General features: G+C 47.3%; 1 protein-coding gene across 1 annotated transcript in view; it reads right to left on the bottom strand.

Annotated features, from left to right (window-relative positions):
• Positions 1 to 20,988, bottom strand: part of LOC134572094 (integrin alpha-M-like) — a 93,089-nt gene that overhangs the window by 59,890 nt on the left and 12,211 nt on the right. Inside the window, exons 7-10 of the mRNA XM_063430909.1 lie at positions 13,120 to 13,265; positions 10,529 to 10,682; positions 10,262 to 10,412; positions 5,435 to 5,508 (exon numbers count right to left, since the gene is read on the bottom strand). Of these exons, the coding sequence (XP_063286979.1) occupies positions 5,435 to 5,508; positions 10,262 to 10,412; positions 10,529 to 10,682; positions 13,120 to 13,265 (525 nt within the window). The remainder of the gene's footprint in view (positions 1 to 5,434; positions 5,509 to 10,261; positions 10,413 to 10,528; positions 10,683 to 13,119; positions 13,266 to 20,988) is intronic.

Genomic DNA, 20,988 nt, shown 5'->3' with positions numbered 1-20,988 from the left:
TGGCAGTCCCTGTATTGTACCCAGCTCTGTGTATTGTATGGCAGTCTCTGTATTGTACCAGCTCAGTGTATTGTATGGCAGTCTGTATTGTATCCAGCTCTGTGTATTGTATGGCAGTCTCTGTATTGTACCCAGCTCTGTGTATTGTATGGCAGTCTGTATTGTATCCAGCTCTGTGTATTGTATGGCAGTCTCTGTATTGTACCCAGCTCTGTGTATTGTATGGCAGTCTGTATTGTATCCAGCTCTGTGTATTGTACCCAGCTCTGTGTATTGTAGACGTATCTCTGTATTAGGATGGCCCTGTAAAAAACCCTGGTACTATTGGGGAAATTCTTTTTTATTTTTCACTGTTTTTTCCAAATACTTTTTTCCCTTAAATATTGAAAATAAAAAATAGAGTCTGCAATATGTTATTAATAATATGAGATGGTGTTTATAGATTTAAACTTCCCATATTAAAAACGATAGAAAGTGAAGAGTTGGATGAAATATTTTATGTTAAGTCTCACGCCATTGCAATTCCTGACTCTGAATGCAGTAAATCCCGGAATAAAATTCACACACTAAGAAATACGAAGGATAAAATTCTCAAAGAAAAGAGAAATATTGCGTTCGGTCTCAGGGGATCTGCAGGGAAAGTTTGGTTTCAGTTAGTTTTGCTGTGGGCTCCATGTTGTTGGTGTAGCAGTATAGTTTATTGTGTTTCTTCTCTCTCCTCGCCATAGCGTTCCTTTAAGCAGACAGATCCCACAGGTTTGATGGCGGTGAGATACGGGCGCCCCAACATTTTAAAACTTTGCCAGCCACCACCGATAGTGGATTCCTCGGCATAATGTTAGTTACCATCACCAGGAGTTTCACATGGACCCTTTATGTAGGATCTGACTATTCCCACGTCTGAGTCACCCTGGGCCCATTCTAGGTGTAGGATGTCTATAAAACAATTGGTTGTGGTTAAATGTTTTGTGTGCCCTCCTGTGGCTGATGCTTGCTACCAACCAGGTGGATTTGGCAATGGAGCCTGGATAGCGCCCTCTGTTGGTAGCAACAGCAATACCTGAATGTTAATTTGCATATTCAGGTTGATTTGCATATTGCTACTTCTACAGGGAGGAGAGATATTGTGTGTTAATTATTCTCTTCTCGTCACACAGTCACACAGTCACACAGTCACATGAAAAGAGACTTGCGTCCATCAAGTTCAGCCTTCCTCTCATATGTTTTTGCTGTTGATCCAAATATACTCATTTATAAATGTCACTGTGTTATTCTAAGTTCCTGTAAGTGGTGTGACATAATTTGATTATTTGTAATTGTATTGAGTTGTCACCATACACCAGTTACATGTAAGGAGACTATGGGCTAGTACCAAGAAAAAAATAAAGATGAGCATTTTAGTTCCTTCTAGAACTTTGTGTCCTGTGTGGATTTTTAGGGATCCCAGTGACAGTTTTTAGGCCTGTTGGCTGGCTGCACAATCCCTCTAGCCTGAGGGCATAAATAAAGCAATAAGCCTGGGAGTGCAGGTGTCTTTATAAAGACAAGAGCTATCACATTGCAGGCAGAGGGGACGATACCTGCCTGGAAGGAGAGCTGCAGAGGAATAGGCAGAGGGGACGATACCTGCCTGGAAGGAGAGCTGCAGAGGAATAGGCAGAGGGGACGATACCTGCCTGGAAGGAGAGCTGCAGAGGAATAGGCAGAGGGGACGATACCTGTCTGGAAGGAGAGCTGCAGAGGAATAGGCAGAGGGGACGATACCTGCCTGGAAGGAGAGCTGCAGAGGAATAGGCAGAGGGGACGATACCTGCCTGGAAGGAGAGCTGCAGAGGAATAGGCAGAGGGGACGATACCTGCCTGGAAGGAAAGCTGCAGCGGAATAGGCAGAGGGGACGATACCTGCCTGGAAGGAAAGCTGCAGAGGAATAGGCAGAGGGGACGATACCTGCCTGGAAGGAAAGCTGCAGAGGAATAGGCAGAGGGGACGATACCTGCCTGGAAGGAAAGCTGCAGAGGAATAGGCAGAGGGGACGATACCTGCCTGGAAGGAGAGCTGCAGAGGAATAGGCATAGGGGCGATACCTGCCTGGAAGAAGGGCTGCAGAGGAATATGCAGAGGGGACGATACCTGCCTGGAAGGAGAGCTGCAGAGGAATAGGCAGAGGGGACGATACCTGCCTGGAAGGAGAGCTGCAGAGGAATAGGCATAGGGGACGATACCTGCCTGGAAGAAGGGCTGCAGAGGAATATGCAGAGGGGACGATACCTGCCTGGAAGGAGAGCTACAGAGGAATAGGCAGAGGGGACGATACCTGCCTGGAAGGAAAGCTGCAGCGGAATAGGCAGAGGGGACGATACCTGCCTGGAAGAAGAGCTGCAGAGGAATAGGCAGAGGGGATGATACCTGCCTGGAAGGAGAGCTGCAGAGGAATAGGCAGAGGGGACGATACCTGCCTCCTGGAAGGAGAGCTGCAGAGGGGGCGATACCTGCCTGGAAGGAGAGCTGCAGAGGAATAGGCAGAGGGGACGATACCTGCCTGGAAGAAGGGCTGCAGAGGAATAGGCAGAGGGGACGATACCTGCCTGGAAGAAGAGCTGCAGAGGAATAGGCAGAGGGGACGATACCTGCCTCCTGGAAGGAGAGCTGCAGAGGGGGCGATACCTGCCTGGAAGGAGAGCTGCAGAGGAATAGGCAGAGGGGACGATACCTGCCTGGAAGAAGGGCTGCAGAGGAATAGGCCTGCCTGGAAGAAGGGCTGCAGAGGAATAGGCAGAGGGGACGATACCTGCCTGGAAGAAGGGCTGCAGAGGGGACGATACCTGCCTGGAAGGAGAGCTGCAGAGGGGACGATACCTGCCTGGAAGAAGGGCTGCAGAGGAATAGGCAGAGGGGACGATACCTGCCTGGAAGAAGGGCTGCAGAGGAATAGGCAGAGGGGACGATACCTGCCTGGAAGTAGGGCTGCAGCGGAATATGCAGAGGGGACGATACTTGCCTGGAAGGAGAGCTGCAGAGGAATAGGCAGAGGGGACGATACCTGCCTGGAAAGAGAGCTGCAGAGGAATAGGCAGAGGGGACGATACCTGCCTCCTGGAAGGAGAGCTGCAGAGGGGGCGATACCTGCCTGGAAGGAGAGCTGCAGAGGAATAGGCAGAGGGGACGATACCTGCCTGGAAGGAGAGCTGCAGAGGGGACGATACCTGCCTGGAAGAAGGGCTGCAGAGGAATAGGCAGAGGGGACGATACCTGCCTGGAAGAAGGGCTACAGAGGAATAGGCAGAGGGGACGATACTTGCCTGGAAGGAGAGCTGCAGAGGAATAGGCAGAGGGGACGATACCTGCCTGGAAAGAGAGCTCCAGAGGAATAGGCAGAGGGGACGATACCTGCCTCCTGGAAGGAGAGCTGCAGAGGGGGCGATACCTGCCTGGAAGAAGGGCTACAGAGGAATAGGCAGAGGGGACGATACCTTCCTGGAAGAAGGGCTGCAGAGGAATAGGCAGAGGGGACGATACCTGCCTGGAAGGAGAGCTGCAGCGGAATAGGCAGAGGGGGCGATACCTGCCTGGAAGGAGAGCTGTAGAGGAATAGGCATAGGGGACGATACCTTCCTGGAAGAAGGGCTGCAGAGGAATAGGCAGAGGGGACGATACCTGCCTGGAAGGAGAGCTGCAGCGGAATGGGCAGAGGGGATGATACCTGCCTGGAAGGAGAGCTGCAGAGGAATAGGCAGAGGGGACGATACCTGCCTGGAAGGAGGGCTGCAGAGGTATAGGCAGAGGGGACGATACCTGCCTGGAAGAAGGGCTGCAGAGGTATCGGCAGAGGGGACGATACCTGCCTGGAAGGAGAGCTGCAGAGGAATAGGCAGAGGGGGCGATACCTGCCTGGAAGGATAGCTGCAGAGGTATAGGCAGAGGGGGCGATACCTGCCTGGAAGGAGAGCTGCAGAGGTATAGGCATAGGGGGCGATACCTGCCTGGAAGGAGAGCTGCAGAGGAATAGGCAGAGGGGACAATACCTGCCTGGAAGGAGAGCTGCAGAGGAATAGGCAGAGGGGACGATACCTGCCTGGAAGGAGAGCTGCAGAGGTATAGGCATAGGGGGCGGTACCTGCCTGGAAGGAGAGCTGCAGAGGAATAGGCAGAGGGGACGATACCTGCCTGGAAGGAGGGCTGCAGAGGAATAGGCAGAGGGGACGATACCTGCCTGGAAGGAGAGCTGCAGAGGAATAGGCAGAGGGGACGATACCTGCCTGGAAGGAGAGCTGCAGAGGTATAGGCATAGGGGGCGATACCTGCCTGGAAGGAGAGCTGCAGCGGAATAGGCAGAGGGGACGATACCTGCTTGGAAGGAGAGCTGCAGAGGGGACGATACCTGCCTGGAAGAAGGGCTGCAGAGGAATAGGCAGAGGGGACGATACCTGCCTGGAAGAAGGGCTGCAGAGGAATAGGCAGAGGGGACGATACCTGCCTGGAAGGAGAGCTGCAGCGGAATAGGCAGAGGGGGCGATACCTGCCTGGAAGGAGAGCTGTAGAGGAATAGGCATAGGGGACGATACCTTCCTGGAAGAAGGGCTGCAGAGGAATAGGCAGAGGGGACGATACCTGCCTGGAAGGAGAGCTGCAGCGGAATGGGCAGAGGGGATGATACCTCCCTGGAAGGAGAGCTGCAGAGGAATAGGCAGAGGGGACGATACCTGCCTGGAAGGAGGGCTGCAGAGGTATAGGCAGAGGGGACGATACCTGCCTGGAAGAAGGGCTGCAGAGGTATCGGCAGAGGGGACGATACCTGCCTGGAAGGAGAGCTGCAGAGGAATAGGCAGAGGGGGCGATACCTGCCTGGAAGGATAGCTGCAGAGGTATAGGCAGAGGGGGCGATACCTGCCTGGAAGGAGAGCTGCAGAGGTATAGGCATAGGGGGCGATACCTGCCTGGAAGGAGAGCTGCAGAGGAATAGGCAGAGGGGACGATACCTGCCTGGAAGGATAGCTGCAGAGGTATAGGCAGAGGGGGCGATACCTGCCTGGAAGGAGAGCTGCAGAGGTATAGGCATAGGGGGCGATACCTGCCTGGAAGGAGAGCTGCAGAGGAATAGGCAGAGGGGACGATACCTGCCTGGAAGGATAGCTGCAGAGGTATAGGCAGAGGGGGCGATACCTGCCTGGAAGGAGAGCTGCAGAGGTATAGGCATAGGGGGCGATACCTGCCTGGAAGGAGAGCTGCAGAGGGGACAATACCGGCCTGGAAGAGAGCTGCAGAGGTATAAGCGGTTCAAGTGTTTGTGGGTCCTGGCAGGTGGCTAGGAAGCCAACTGGGCAGAGGTATTCGGTCGGAGTACAGGAGCTCTGCCACACTCTGAATGTACCAGTCAGGTTGATGTAGGTTTGTAGAGAAGGTTTGGGTAAGAAGGGGTTAATGAGGAGCACTTACTTCTGTTAAAATTGCACTGAATCCCTCCTGTGACATCTCCAACTGGAATGAGCTTCCTGTCTGTGACTGTGTCCCTGGGAGAGAGAGAGACGATAATGAATATAGGCTAGTGAGTGTGTGTGCTCAGGTTATTAGATACATTTGTAATCCTAATTATTCAACCCCCACTAAAAATCTTTTTTTCTTGTCAAATAAAACAAAAGCCATTTAAATAGCTCTACACAATTAGTTATTTATTTATAAAATATTTTAGCAGGAAGGATACATTGATATTTTTTTTCTAGTTTTCGAATATGTCCTGGGCATGCTTCAAGTGGTTTCCCCAAATTCAACTGGCAACAGAAACGGAGGGTTTTAGTGAGCACAGTACATCACGTACTAAACATAGGAGGTTTCAATGCTAGAACTCCAAGACGTACACCACTACTAACCAAAAAGCACGTGAAAAATGTACTCAAAATGACGTAAATAACCCCCAGACGTTTTGGGATTCTGTTCTGTGGAATGATTAAAAAAAACCTGTAACTTTTCAGCCTAATTCAGGCCAGTTGTATTACAGGCAAACAGTGAGGGACCACTGATCTGTGAGCTCTTCCTGCTCAGCTCCCTCGCACGTCACTTAGTGATGCCGCAAGCATTAATAGGACGTCTCTCTGGCTCCCGGCGTCCCTAAACGGCGCGCGCGGGAGCTTAGAAGGAAGATCACAGCTCCCTCTCTGCCTACTTTAAACACTCGCCTCTTTGCCTGCCCAGTCAACCAAGCAGCCCCAGCAAACAGCCAGCCCGGGAGCCGCACTGGATTGCAGATAGAGGATTGTAAGGATACCAAGTGTATTTAAACCTCCTTCGGTAGTTTCCTCCAGAACCGCCAGAGCCTAGTATATATAGCTCTCCGTTCGGGAGTTGCAATAAACGAAATCCATATGAAATAGCAATAGCTTCACAAGATAATTCCCTTAGTAAAGCATACGAATTCCAAATAACAGTCGAAGTCAAGAATCAGGATACAAGATGAAATGGCTTTAATTAACACACACAGCCTTTTATGCAAGTCCCCATGCAAGGGGACATCCCACAGGGAGGGACAACATGTAACCAATCCCGTACAATAAAACATAAAGCACACCCAGCATAAACACATAATTCCCTCCCCTAGCCCTGAAGATAATCAAGTCTGATAAAGTAATAACTTGATTATCTCCAGACAGAAAAATCACTGTTTCCCCCAATATCTGGAACACCCCTTTATACATGGAGTATCCCCACAATGTCCTATGTCCCCTGATAGCCCCGATCTGGGTGACCAACATATTCAAATTTCACCCAGATAGGTTCAGGGGTTCTCAAAAACCATGGAAGTCCTTTGTGACCGGTTCACCGTGGGTGGGCTGCCCAAAACAGTTCCACAAGTTTGGGTGGTTTTGCCGGTCACTTTAGAAAAGGGAGAAAAACGAATAAAAGTACCGAATGGATTCCCCTGGCTCCTAGCAGCGATTGTTCCCCTCATTCGTATGCACAACCATACTGAATAGCGCTCTTCTAGCTAATCGGTACATATAGTTCCAGCGTTCGTGTGTTTGAGACCGGTGTTCGGGAAGTCGAGTGTCCGATTTTAGTTCCAGACACTCGACGACCAAGTCCCGCTGCCTTTGTTCGTATGAAAAAAGATGGCTGCGGTTTTCTCAGCCACATGGCGTTCGGCAGTACGAACGCTGGCCGCACACATAGGGTTTAATTGATGCCGGTTTTGAAGTTAAATGAGCCATGGGGTGGTCTTTGTTTGGCAGTTTCATCTGCCGACTGGAAACATGAAGAAATAGAAGGGAAACATGCAGAAATACCGAATACAAGGGTCATTTCTTCACAAGGATCTTCTCCAGCTCTCCCAGAGGCAGTTGTGTGTTTCAGTATCAGTGAGTGTGTGTGTATGTCAGTGAGTCTGTGTGTCTCAGTAAGTGTGAGTGAGTGATTGTGTGTCTGTCAGAGTGTGTGAAATCAGGGAGTGTGTGTATGTCAATGTGTGTCTCTCAGTGAGTGTGTGTGTATGTCTGTGAGTGTCTGAGTGATTGTGTGTGTCTGTCAGTATGTGTCAAATCAGTAACTGTGTGTGTGCATGTCAATGTGTGTCTGTCGGTGAGTGTATGTCAGTGTATCTGAGAGTGTGTGCCTGTCATTGAGTAGGTGTGTGTGTCCATGGGTGGGTGTGTTGGTTAAACAGTGTGTGTGCGCCAATGACTGTATCTGTCATTGAGTTCATGTCAGTGTGTGCATCAGTGAGGGTGTCTGTCAGTCAAAGTGCGTGTTGGTCTTTAACAGGAAGACCTTGACAGGAAAAGGTGGGGCAAATTTAAATTAGGAATGGGCCCTAGGGCAGCACAAATCCAAAATACACAACTGGCTCACACTGTTTAACCAACACACACTTGCACTGACAGACACAACCACTCACTGACAGACACACACACATTCACTGACACTTACTGACAGACAAACACACTCATTGACAGAAACACACTCTCACTGATTGACACACACTAACAGACATAAACTTAAGAACAAGGGGGAGCATAGATCACAGGTCTAATGAGGCAAGGAGGAGGTCTTCCTTGGTTTGAATGCACAATAAACAAAGAGTTTGCTCAGACCAAATTATTGAGACATAGCTTTGAGAACATATAATGATAACATAAACAAAAGAAAAAGGAAAAAACAAACTAAATATTTATATAGATGAAAAACCAAAAAGAAATATAATAAAACTGATTATAGTGAGAGAACAGGTGGCCAGTAGTGATGTCCCGAACAGTTCGCCGGGAACCGTTCACCAGCGAACATAGCGTGGTTGCGAACACGCGCGATGTTCGGTCCGCCCCCTATTCCTCATGGAGGTGGGAGAGTCTGGGAGGGAGGGTCTGCTGCTTATGGGCTGGAATGTGTCTGCTGACTGTGAGGTACAGGATCAAAGTTTACTCAATGATGACGAATAGGGGGCAGACCAAACATCGCGCTTGTTCGCAACCGTGAACACGCTATGTTCGCCAGCGAACTGTTCGGGACATCACTAGTGGCCAGGGTAATGTCAGATCAGGGAGACTAAATAGTTACTGAATAGCAATAAATCACATAAAAAGTATCAACTGTTTGGATAAATCGTTTTCCCACAGTATCCAGTGAAAGTTGCAATACCTTGAGATCAATACCCAGTCTTACAATATCTACTGAGCTCCTGATTGGAAAGGAATACTCAGGGATAATAACACATGGTCTACTAAACAGCGATTAGCATGGTGTCCAATGAAATTCACCACAGACTTCAGGTTGTTGGGCAGTCTTCAGGTGGGGGATAATGTCACGCATTCATCCACACATAAAAATGTGGTTAATGACATTCACTGTCCTGACAGGAAAAGTTGTGCCAAGCAACATTATCGTCCTGACAGGAAAAGTTGTGCCGAGCAGCAATCATGCACATGGAAACCTGGTAATTACTTTTGGGGTCAAAGGTCGGTCATGGCCAATCAAATCCACAGGAGGGTTTGTGCTGCACAGCAATCATGCACATGGAAACCTGGTAATTGCCTTTGGGGTCAAAAGACGGTTACAGCCAATTGGATCCACAGGAGGGGTATTTAAACCCAATTCTCCTCTTGCTTAGTGCCCTGTTGTGGGTTCATGCCTATGGTTATCCGAGAATGCGTTCCTGATCTTGATTTTCTGGTATTTGACTTTGGCTTTGTTTTGACTTCCCTGATATCTGGTATCCTTGACGTTTGGCTTTCCCTCATCTTTGTGTCTGATTCTGTGACCATGACCTCGGCAAGTATTTTGACTATTCTTGGAGACGTTAAGTCCAGCCATTCTAAAAGGTCCGGTTATACGTTATCCTTAGTCCTAGGTGTGACACAGTAGTGTGTGCTGGATCAAATTGTAATCCTGACAGAGGGTTCAATTACGCCGAGGGGTAACATTTCCCTGATTTCTTTCAACATATTTTTCTTACTGCTTTCGGGATCTGATATGGTTGCTGCCGTAATGGAGTCTGCTATTGGGTCTCAACATGGTGGGCCACCAGATCAGTGTACCCCGGTACGGCAGAAAACATATTTTGGCAATTCCTTAGTAGTAGGGTGACCTGTACCCATTCCTTGGGGCTCAAGGTTGGCCCTAGGTTGACTTAGTCGATGGATCCAGGGGATTCATTGAGGAAGTCAGGCAGGGGAAGATTTTCACTATCCTCCGAAGCAGGGGAGCACATGGCGGCCACCTCTTTGGGCCTGTCCAGGTATAGCTTGAGCATAATAATGTGAAATGCTTTGTCATTATATGTGATCCACCCCTTGCATGGGGAAGTATAAAGCAGAGTGTGGCCAATAACGTTGTTGTTGTACCCCCAGGACGACCAAGTACAACTGCCTGCGTTTGGGAGACAAAATTGCCACCATTTACTGGAGCATGTGTGTTCGGTCACATGAATAACTACCACCCAGAAAGAGCACTTGAGCTTGTGGTTTGATTGAAGTAAATGATCCAGGGGGATGTGTTTGGTTCAACGAAAATACCGAACCAAAGGTATATGTAGGGCGTTTGGTGAAAGTGAAAACAAAACAGGAGAATTCTTCAATACAGTCTGTTAAGAAAGAGTTCAGCACATAGTTTATTACCCGTTCGTTGTAAGTAGTATTATTATTTTTTAAAGCGGCATTATTGAATAGAAGCAATATTATTGGATAGAAGGGTTATTATTAGACAGAAAAAGGGGTATTAGACAGGAGTTGTATTGGTTTTTAAAAGCGATATTATTGGATCGAGAATATAGTTTTTTAGGACCTTCAATAGCAAAAATTTTGTTCTCCAGATCTTTCTTTAAGTTGATGAGTGCAGAGAAGTCATTAACTCTCATAATATGGTCGCTGGTTTTGTCCGATGCAATGGCCACCAGTTCCTGGTAAGCGTCGGGGTTTTTGAATGCATCTCCCACCTACGGTTTAAGATATGTACATTGTTTAAAGATTGATATAGAACCTTAGAACTAAGGATGCTGAGGTGACCATATGGCCAAAGCTGCAATATAGTCCTTTAATATTAGTGACTCACCCCAATAACAAAACGCAGTACCCCCATTCTTTCTGCTTTACCAATAACCTCTGGATATCTAGGGTTCTCTCCATCTGTCTTTCCATCTGTAATGAGGATGAGAATCTTCTTCGCCCAGTCACGAGAACCACTTTCTGGGATAAACAGTTCATTCCTAGAGGATGAATAGAAAAGACACCAGATAAAAGTTGTCAGTTTATGCACTGCATTAAAAGGTGCATGGATCTGGGACGGTAGATTTAATTGAATTACATTAATGATTTATAATTACTTTACAATTACATATTTGTTGATGGAATACATATTTCCATCTGAATTGATCCTTGGTACACTCCCCTTTGCCTGCAGTTACAGCTGTGAAGTTTTTGGGGTGAGTCTTCACCAGCTTTTTACCACTGGATCCTGCACTTTTTGGCTTTCCTTCTTGGCAAATTGATCAAATGTAAGCAGTTTGGATACATGAATATCATAATCCCCATGGTGTTGCTAGAGGCATTGCTAGGTTCCACCTGGATCCTCAATCTAAAGAAAAACTTGATAACCTTTACACAAAAAAGGTATTTCCCACTGGATCCCTCAAGACTTCCACTCACATTGCTTAGAGCCTATATGCCTGGCTTTAGGTTGTGCGCCTTGGATCCTCTTTTTGGGGGGAACTCCTTCCCTCTTGTCACTGGTAGTCTTTTACCTCCAAGAACAAAATATATACAACGAAATCTAGTGCAATATGTTTAAACAGTGTAGAAGTATAAATACTTAATATTGAACGACTCACATGTTTCAGAGCCTTTCAAGAGGCTCTATTTGAATTACAGTGCGGCTAATCCTGAGGGGGAGGCCACCCTTTAGTACCAAGGTAAATATTCTCCACAAATCCAAATGCTAATAATAGGAATATTTATTAAATCCAATGGTTAAAAAAAAATTAATATTTCCAAAAGCATATTTACTGATAAATCACAGGAATAAAATGAATGATCAAAACTAGTTTTACCTTATCAAGGCTTCCTCGGTTTATCTGGTAATCAGTATATATGCTTATGCTTTTGTAAATATTCGTTTTTTATTAATCATTGGATTCAATAAATATTCCTTTTATTCACATTTGAATTTGTGGAGAATATTTACCTTGGAACTAAAGGGTGGTGTCCCCCTCAGAATTAGCCGCACTGTGATTCAAATAGAGCCTCTTGAAAGGCTCTGGAACACGTGAGTGCTTAATTGTTAAGTATTTATACTTCCACACTGTTTAAACCCTTCCAGGTACATCCGCCAAAATTAATGACCGCGGATGCACCTTGTACGTCATTTAGTATATCAGCACTTACCCGATCGCTGGCGATCCCCCACCTGCGATCGCAATCCTGAGATCTGCCTGGGAGCTCAGGCAGACCCCCACTGCCTGATCCGGCCCTCCCGGGCCATGTGACTGCAGGGTCCTCACGATCACATGGCCGGAATAGCCAGTTTGTGCAATAAAAGATTATAAAGTACATAATATATATATAATCTAGGTACTTGTACATGCACATAAACACACATACACCGTTATTAAAAGTGTTTTTTAATATAAATTTTATATATATATATATATATATATATATATACCTATCTTTCAAAATACACTTAGAATGACGTTTTATATATTACCTGGACCGGCGATCCGCAGCAACAGCAGTCGAGGTGGAATGCCGGAAACCCCAGCAGTCCCCAGGCAGCAGCTCCGACCACCCCGGCCCTCCAGGGCCATGTGATCACCATGCAATAGGAGTCTATGAAGCTGCCAGCAGGGGGACTGTCTGAGCTGTCAGGCAGTCCCCCAGGCTGCTAAAAAGTAAAAAAATTAAATAAATATACATATATTCTATATGTATAATAAATTATAAAATAATTAAAGCATTTTATAATATATTATACATATATAATGCAAATATATGATTTCATTATAAGTGTACTTTGAGATAAATACACATTTCTCAAAATACACTTATAATGAAATTATATATATGCATTAGTCGCCCAAAAATGGCATGATACTGCAGTTGAATTAACTAAATGTGGTTATAGAGAAACCACCAGAAAAAGTATACAGTGTTATCAATGTGTACCGCGTTATCAATGTGTACCGCGTTATCAATGTATACCGTGTTATCAATGTATACCGTGTTATCAATGTATACCGTGTTATCAATGTATACAGTGTTATCAATGTGTACCGCGTTATCAATGTGTACCGTGTTATCAATGTGTACCGCGTTATCAATGTGTACCGCGTTATCAATGTGTACCGCGTTATCAATGTGTACCGCGTTATCAATGTGTACCGCGTTATCAATGTATACCGCGTTATCAATGTATACCGCGTTATCAATGTGTAACGCGTTATCAATGTATACCGTGTTATCAATGTATACCGTGTTATCAATGTATACAGTGTTATCAATGTATACCGCGTTATCAATGTGTACCGCGTTATCAATGTGTACCGCGTTATCAATGTGTACCGCGTTATCAATGTATACCGTGTTATCAATGTATACCGTGTTATCAATGTATACCGCGTTATCAATGTATACCGTGTTACCACTTACAGCACTGTCTCAATGGCCGATGAGGTACGTGTCTTGCTTCTTTCTGGCCTAATGCTTGCTGTCAGAATTCTGGGATTTCTTGTAGCAGAAAATTCATTGAAATCAAAGTGTTTTTGAAATCGATTGGAGTATTGCATCAGAGCAAACTAAAAGAAGAAAGAGAGGGTGAGACATACTATGTATACGATATGTGTAGGCATCCCCTCAATGTACCTTTCAACCAATTCTCCCCACCCCTGCCATATCACACTGTCTGCCTATTTAGCACTCCTTCCCTTATACTTGGGGACCTTAACATCCAAATCAACAACCTTAACTTCCCAGATTAGTGATGTCGCGAACATAAAATTTTCCGTTCGCGAATGGTGAACGCGAATTTCTGCAAATGTTCGCGAACGGGTGAACCGGGCGAACCGCCATAGACTTCAATGGGCAGGCGAATTTTAAAACCCACAGGGACTCTTTCTGGCCACAATAGTGATGGAAAAGTTGTTTCAAGGGGACTAACACCTGGACTGTGGCATGCCGGAGGGGGATCCATGGCAAAACTCCCATGGAAAATTACATAGTTGATGCAGAGTCTGGTTTTAATCCATAAAGGGCATAAATCACCTAACATTCCTAAATTGTTTGGAATAACGTGCTTTAAAATCGATCAGTTTTAAAATCGATCAATTGTATCGATCAGGTAGTGTAAGGGTTAAGCCCGCTTCACAGTGACAGACCAAACTCCCCGTTTAACGCTCCGCAAACAGTCCATTTGCACAACCGCAAACTCCCCATTTGCACAAGGTTGGATACCAAGTTAGCCATGTCCCGTTCCTTGTCCTCACTGATGTCATTGAAGGTCTCTTCCTCCACCCAGCCACGTACAACACCAAGGGTCCCCGAAAGGTGACAACAAGCCCCTTGGGACGCCTGCTGTGTTTGGTCTTCCACCTCCTCAAAGCCACCTTCCTCCTCTGACTCCTCTTCTTCAGACTCCTCTCTCTGCATTATTATAAGGTGTGTTAAGTAGTACTATTCCTATCAGTTGGTCCTCCTACTTCAAATTTGGGGCACTGCACGTGTAATCTAATGTGCTACCAGATAGGAGTGGTGTGTTAAGTAGTCCCACTCATCAGGCCTTTTTTAGTCGAATGTATCGCCCACTGTCAGTCCCTTCGGGATCCATCCCTCATTCATCTTAATAAAGGTGAGGTAATCTAGACTTTTTTGACCTAGGCGACTTCTCTTCTCAGTGACAATACCTCCTGCTGCACTGAAGGTCCTTTCTGACAGGACACTTGAAGCGGGGCAGGCCAGAAGTTCTATCGCAAATTGGGATAGCTCAGGCCACAGGTCAAGCCTGCACACCCAGTAGTCAAGGGGTTCATCACTCCTCAGAGTGTCGATATCTGCAGTTAAGGCGAGGTAGTCTACTACCTGTCGGTCGAGTCGTTTTCTGAGGGTGGACCCCGAAGGGCTGTGGCGATGCGTAGGACTTAAAAAGCTCCGCATGTCCTCCATCAACAACACGTCTGTAAAGCGTCCTGTCCTTGCCGGCGTGGTCGTAGGAGGAGGAGGATTACTTTCACCTCTTCCCCTGTTAGATTCCCGTTGTGCTGTGACATCACCCTTATACGCTGTGTAAAGCATACTTTTTAATTGATTTTGGAACTGCTGCATCCTTTCCGACTTGCCGTAATTCGGTAACATTTCAGGAACTTTCTGCTTATACCGGGGGTCTAGTAGCGTGGACACCCAGTACAGGTCGTTCTCCTTCAGCCTTTTTATACGAGGGTCCCTCAACAGGCACGACAGCATGAAAGACCCCATTTGCACAAGGTTGGATGCCGAGCTACTCATGTCCTGTTCCTCGTCCTCAGTGATCTCACTGAAGGTATGTTCTTCCCCCCAGCCACGTACAACACCATGGGTACCAGATAGGTGACAACAAGCACCCTGGGATGCCTGTTGTGGTTGGTCTTCCTCCTCCTCTTCAAAGCCACATTCCTCCTCTGACTCCTCTTCCTCACAATCCTCTCCCAGCGTTGCCGCAGGTCCAGCAAGCGATGCTGATGAGGCTGTTTCTGGTGGTGATGGTGACCACAACTCTTCCTCTTCACGCTCATCTACGGCCTGATCCAGCACTCTTCGCAGGGCACGCTCCAGGAAGAAAACAAATGGTATGATGTCGCTGATGGTGCCTTCGGTGCAACTGACTAGGTTTGTCACCTCCTCAAAAGGACGCATGAGCCTACAGGCATTGATCATGAGCGTCCAGTAACGTGGCAAAAAAATTCCCAGCTCCCCAGAGGCTGTCCTAGCACCCCGGTCATACAAATACTCGTTAACGGCTTTTTCTTGTTGGAGCAGGTGGTCGAACATTAGGAGTGTTGATTTCCAACGTGTCGGGCTGTCACAAATCAAGCGCCTCACTGGCATGTTGTTTCGCCGCTGGATATCTGAAAAGTGCGCCATGGCCGTGTAGGAACGCCTGAAATGGCCACACACCTTCCTGGCCTGCTTTAGGACGTCCTGTAAGCCTGGGTACTTATGCACAAAGCGTTGTACGATCAGATTACACACATGTGCCATGCACGGCACATGTGTCAACTTGCCCAAATTCAATGCCGTCAAAAAATGTCTTCCGTTGTCACAAACCACTTGGCCGATCTCCAGTTGGTGTGGAGTCAGCCACTGATCCACCTGTGCGTTCAGGGCAGACAGGAGTGCTGGTCCGGTGTGACTCTCTGCTTTCAGGCAAGTCAACCCCAAGACGGCGTGACACTGCCGTATCCGGGATGTGGAATAGTACCTGGGGGGGTGCCGTTGATGTGGAGCAAGACGCAGCAGCAGAAGAGGACTTAGCCGAGGAGGTTATGTAAGAGGATGGAGTAGGAGGAGTAGAGGAGGTGGCAGCAGGCCTGCCTGCAAGTCGTGGCGGTGTCACCAACTCCTCTGCAGAGCCACGCATTCCATGCTTGGCAGCCGTCAGAAGGTTTACCCAATGTGCAGTGTAGGTAATATACCTGCCCTGACCATGCTTTGCAGACCAGGTATCAGTGGTCAGATGGACCCTTGCCCCAACACTGTGTGCCAGACATGCCATTACTTCCTTTTGCACAATCGAGTACAGGTTGGGGATTGCCTTTTGTGCAAAGAAATTTCGTCCGGGTACCTTCTACTGCGGTGTCCCAATAGCTACAAATTTTTTGAACGCTTCAGACTCCACCAGCTTGTATGGTAAAAGCTGGCGGGCTAAGAGTTCAGTCAAGCCAGCTGCCAGACGCCGGGCAAGGGGGTGACTTTGTGACGTTGGCTTCTTACGCTTAAACATGTCCTTGACAGACACCTGACTGTGGGCAGATGAGCAGGAACTGCTCAAGGCGAGAGAAGGAGTGGCGGATGGTTGAGAGGGGTCAAGGAGGACAGCAGTGGTTGACGTGGCTGAAGATGCTGGGCCAGGAGGAGGATGGTGGCTTTGAGTTTGTGTGCTGCTTTGTAACGGAGCTCCGTGTACTCCGACCGAGTACCCTCCGTTGATGGATGCTCCTAACGCTCTCAGAGGACTCCAAGCACTGCAGACGACACCACAACCACCGCAGACTCCACAACCGCCGTAGCTTAACTGGAGCCGTGCCGTCTTCCTTCCACCCTGGATCGGCTTCTGTCCTCCAGGACCGTGTGGGGAAGATCTCTCCTCCAGGAGAGCGTATCCGGAACAAGCTCTTAAAAGAGCTAAGTGATTGAAAGCTCAGGGGAATATGCAGAGCATAGCAATCCCCAGTGTGATATAGCAGTTCCCTCCAATAACGAGACAAGGCTACGTATTGAGGGTCAGAAGAGGTCTGAGGTCTGGAACACCCAGCCTGCTTTTTATTACCAAAAGTACACACAAGACACACCCAGGGGGAGGCATAAAATAACAAATAACAGAATAGTACAGCCCCCAGGTTCCCTACCCTCTGCTTGGGAGATAATTGAGTTTCCTACTATATCTACTCAATTATCTCCAAGCTAAAACTTACACATTTTTATACATTTTTATAACTTTCCCATTTTACATGGCACATTAATAAAACTTACATTTTTATGCACAACATAAATTGTGGGACAACATATCCAAAATTCGTGAGAATCCGTCCAGTGGTTCTCGAAATATTAAAAAGTCTCTTTGGACCGACCGCACGCCTGTTTGCATACCCAAAAACAGTTTCCACACATACTCTGTAACTTTAAAACCATACATCACATTCACATAAAAATACATATCCTCAATCAATCCATTCAGGGGAACAACATATTAAAAAATGGCATGAATCAGACCAGGGGTTCAAAAGTTAGTAAAAGTATATTTTGTTCCCCCTGGCTGGCAGAAAAAACATCCCCACAATGCATCCTGGTTTCCTCCCTTCTGCCCTGGAGATAATTGGAGAAGTAATCCAATTATCCAGGACTAGAGGCAGACTCCATTAACCACATGGTTGCAAAACATAAAACTCTTTAAAATACATAAAGTCACATTTTACACATAACACACAGACATTTCACATATCCCCAGATAGCTCAGGTCTGAGTGCACATTATTAGGTGAATGGCACTCAGACCAACCGAATACAGTTTAATCGCCATAGAGCCAAAGTCTTTAATCACACGAATAGGCTCCATGGCATAGCTATCTGGGTTACCACAGCTCACACAGGGCAAGTACCAAATGACCCCACTGTATTTAAAGGGCCAGGATCAGTATACACAAATCCATTATGCCCAAATGTACGTTTTCCAGGGCAATACAGTCCAGGGCCATAGTCGCAGGGGAGGAGGCAGGCAAGCAGGCTTCTCCAGGACAAAGTGGCGAAGGGCACTTCGTAACATGCTTGTACTCATATGTTGATCCCATAGGCTTTTTTGATGTGCGATCATGTGCCTTCGCCAAGCAGTTGTACCTAGGTGGGTGTTGGACTTCCCACGACTCAGTTTCTTTTGGCACAGGTTGCAAATGGCATCGCTGTTGTCAGAGGCAGACACACAAAAAAAATGCCACTCTGCTGAGCTCTGCAATGACGTCATTCTGGTGTTGGCAACAGCATGTGTTGATTGGCGTGCTGTCTGGCTGACCCCGGGTGCCGATGCATGCTGTCTGACTGTGCCACTAGCTCCTTGCGACGACCTCCCCCTGCTTCAAACTCGTCTCCACCTCCTCCTCTCTGTCTCCCCATCTGAACTTTCCCTCTGTTCTTCTTCTCTTCAAGCGGGCACCCACGTGACATCCACGGACGCATCGTCATCATCAACCGCTTCACTTGTATCTGACAACTCAGCAAAGGAAGCAGCAGCGGGTACAACATCATCATCATCACACCGTACGTCCATGTGTGTAATGCTGCCTGACTGAGACATATCCCTGTTATCTACATCCTCTGGCAATAATGCTTGCGCATCACTCATTTCTACCAACTGATGTGTGAATAACTCCTCTGACGTACCAAGTGAAGCGGCTGTGGTGCTAGTGTTGGTGGTGGCGGCAGGCGGGCGAGTGGTATCTTGAGAGGTGCCCGAAGCTAAGCTGGAGGAGGATGGTGTGTCAAGGTTCCGAGCCGGAAGCTGTAGAAGATTGGGTGTCCTGTGTTAGCCAGTCAACTATGTCCTCAGAACTTTTCAAGTTCAGGGTACGTGGCCTCTGAAAATTGGGCATTATTCTAGGGCCACAGGAAATCACAGCACCACGACCACGACGGCCCATGCAGGGTGGCCTGCCTCTGCCTGTCATTTTTTTGGGATTAGAGGTACTATGCGTGCAAGCTACTGTGAGACCAGATATGAATGGCACTGTGCAGTGGCAGAGGTTGGCAGAGGACACGCTGTAGGCCTGACACCCGCTTGAAGACAACTAACTGCTATTCAATCTATAACAGTGAAAAACGTTTTTTGGTTTTAAATGCAAGCTATTGTGACACCAGATATGAGTGGTGGCACTGGGCAAGTGGGCACAGTATCCACTGTGAGCCTGACACAGAGGCTGGCAGGCAGGCAACTGCAATTAGATTACACAGGAAAAAAAAGCAGACTGATGTTCTAGCCCTAAAAAGGGCTTTTTGTGGTGCTGTCCTTACAGCAGAGATCTGATGAGTCATTCAGGACTGTAGTGGACACTGAATACCCTAGCCTAGCTATCAATTTCCCTATCTAATCAGCAGCAGCTACACTTTCCCTCCTCTATCTAAGAATGCAGCTTCAGAATTAATCTAAAATGGATGCTGTACAGGAGGTGGGAGGGTTTGGGAGGGAGGGTCTGCTGCTGATTGGCTGGAATGTGTCTACTGACTGTGAGGCACAGGGTCAAAGTTTACTCAATGATGACGAATAGGGGGCGGATCGAACCGCGCATGTGTTCGCCAGGAACTATTCGCTCTGTTCGCCAGGAACTATTCGGTACATCACTACAAGCAAGTTACCTGTCCTCTTTTGATCTCTCTGCGCCCCGCTTGACACGTGTATCTGACTGCCTGTCTGCTATTTCCAACTGGATGGCTGCTCACTTCCTTAAACTACTGTCCAAAACAGAACTTCTGGCCTTCCCTCCCTCAAGCGTTGCTACTCCCGTGTCTGCCAACGGCACTACCATCAGGCTAGTTAATTTGCATGTTCAGGCAAATTTGTATATTAGGATTTCTGTGTGTAACAACTACTATAAGACCCAACACGCAGAACTATGTAAACACAAATAACGTATACCTGGCCTTAGAATGGCTTAGTGGCTAAGTTAAAAGAATTCACGGGTACAGAAACAGACACTAAACGTAATACTAGCCAAAAGTCTGGATACCAGAAGTAGGGAAAGTAGAATAGAAGCCAAAGGCAAATACCAGAAATATGAATGAACAGTAACACACTTTCAGACAACCAACAAGTGGAAACCACGACAGGGCACTGAGAAAAGGCTATTCAGGCTTTAAATATTCCTCTCTGTGCATTGATTGGTTTAAACATGACTTTTGACCCCAAAACGTGCGTGTCCGTCGATGAGATGTCACATGCACATAGGCACCATTTTTGTTAAGGGCAATAGGTTTATCATTATAAATTTCAGGACCACAGCAGCAGGAGTCCCTAAGAACGCTGTACCGGCTGGGCACCGTCGGGGATGAGGATCCAGAGGCAATCCGCTGCGATCCAGGTAAGTTATTCCCCTTTACGGCTCTGCTCAGTTGTGGCCGCGCTGAACGTGGACTTTGGCGCAGATACCGTATCGCTGCGGCCGCACTTATCAGACACGGCCACGTCGATATAAGCACCAGGGGCCGTGACAGCCGGAGAGAGAGTTTTTGTTTGTCTTTCCCACCCATTTATTAATATAGTATTGTGTTATTATGAATGCCTGTATGATTCCCCAAATGATATGGTTATATGGATTGGATTGAGCGTGTCACCATAAGCCTAATGTAATGTGGATAGCTGCTAATCCTGAGTGTTATTAAAGTATTGTGTGTTAATTTCATTGGGAACTGTGTGTACTGTCTGGTTTGTTCAGGGATCCCAGTAACAGTTTTTGGACCTGTTGACTGGCTGCACTGGTCTCTGATCCTGGAGACATGTTAAGAAAGCGCTAGGCCTGAGAGTATCCTTGTAGTTGGAGAGAGTGTAAACAGAGGTGTTGATACCTGCAACCTGTTCTGGTGGAAGAGGTCCTCAGAGACCCCAGTCAAGCTCCGTCATACATACATACCTATATACATCTATATATAGGCGGGTGTGCAGCTTTAGCACTTGACCAGGCTGGGTGGCAAAGGGCGAGGGGGCTAGTGAGAGGGACGTGATGTACCAAAGAGACGGGGCCTAGCACTGCACACCCTGTCTATAAACAGAGCATGTAGGTGGCCTGAA

This window comes from Pelobates fuscus, chromosome 8 (genome assembly GCF_036172605.1).
Source record: "Pelobates fuscus isolate aPelFus1 chromosome 8, aPelFus1.pri, whole genome shotgun sequence".
Classification (NCBI taxonomy): Eukaryota; Metazoa; Chordata; class Amphibia; order Anura; family Pelobatidae; genus Pelobates; species Pelobates fuscus.
The sequence above is the reverse complement of the archived record's forward strand: the minus strand, read 5'-3'. Positions and strand labels throughout refer to the sequence as shown.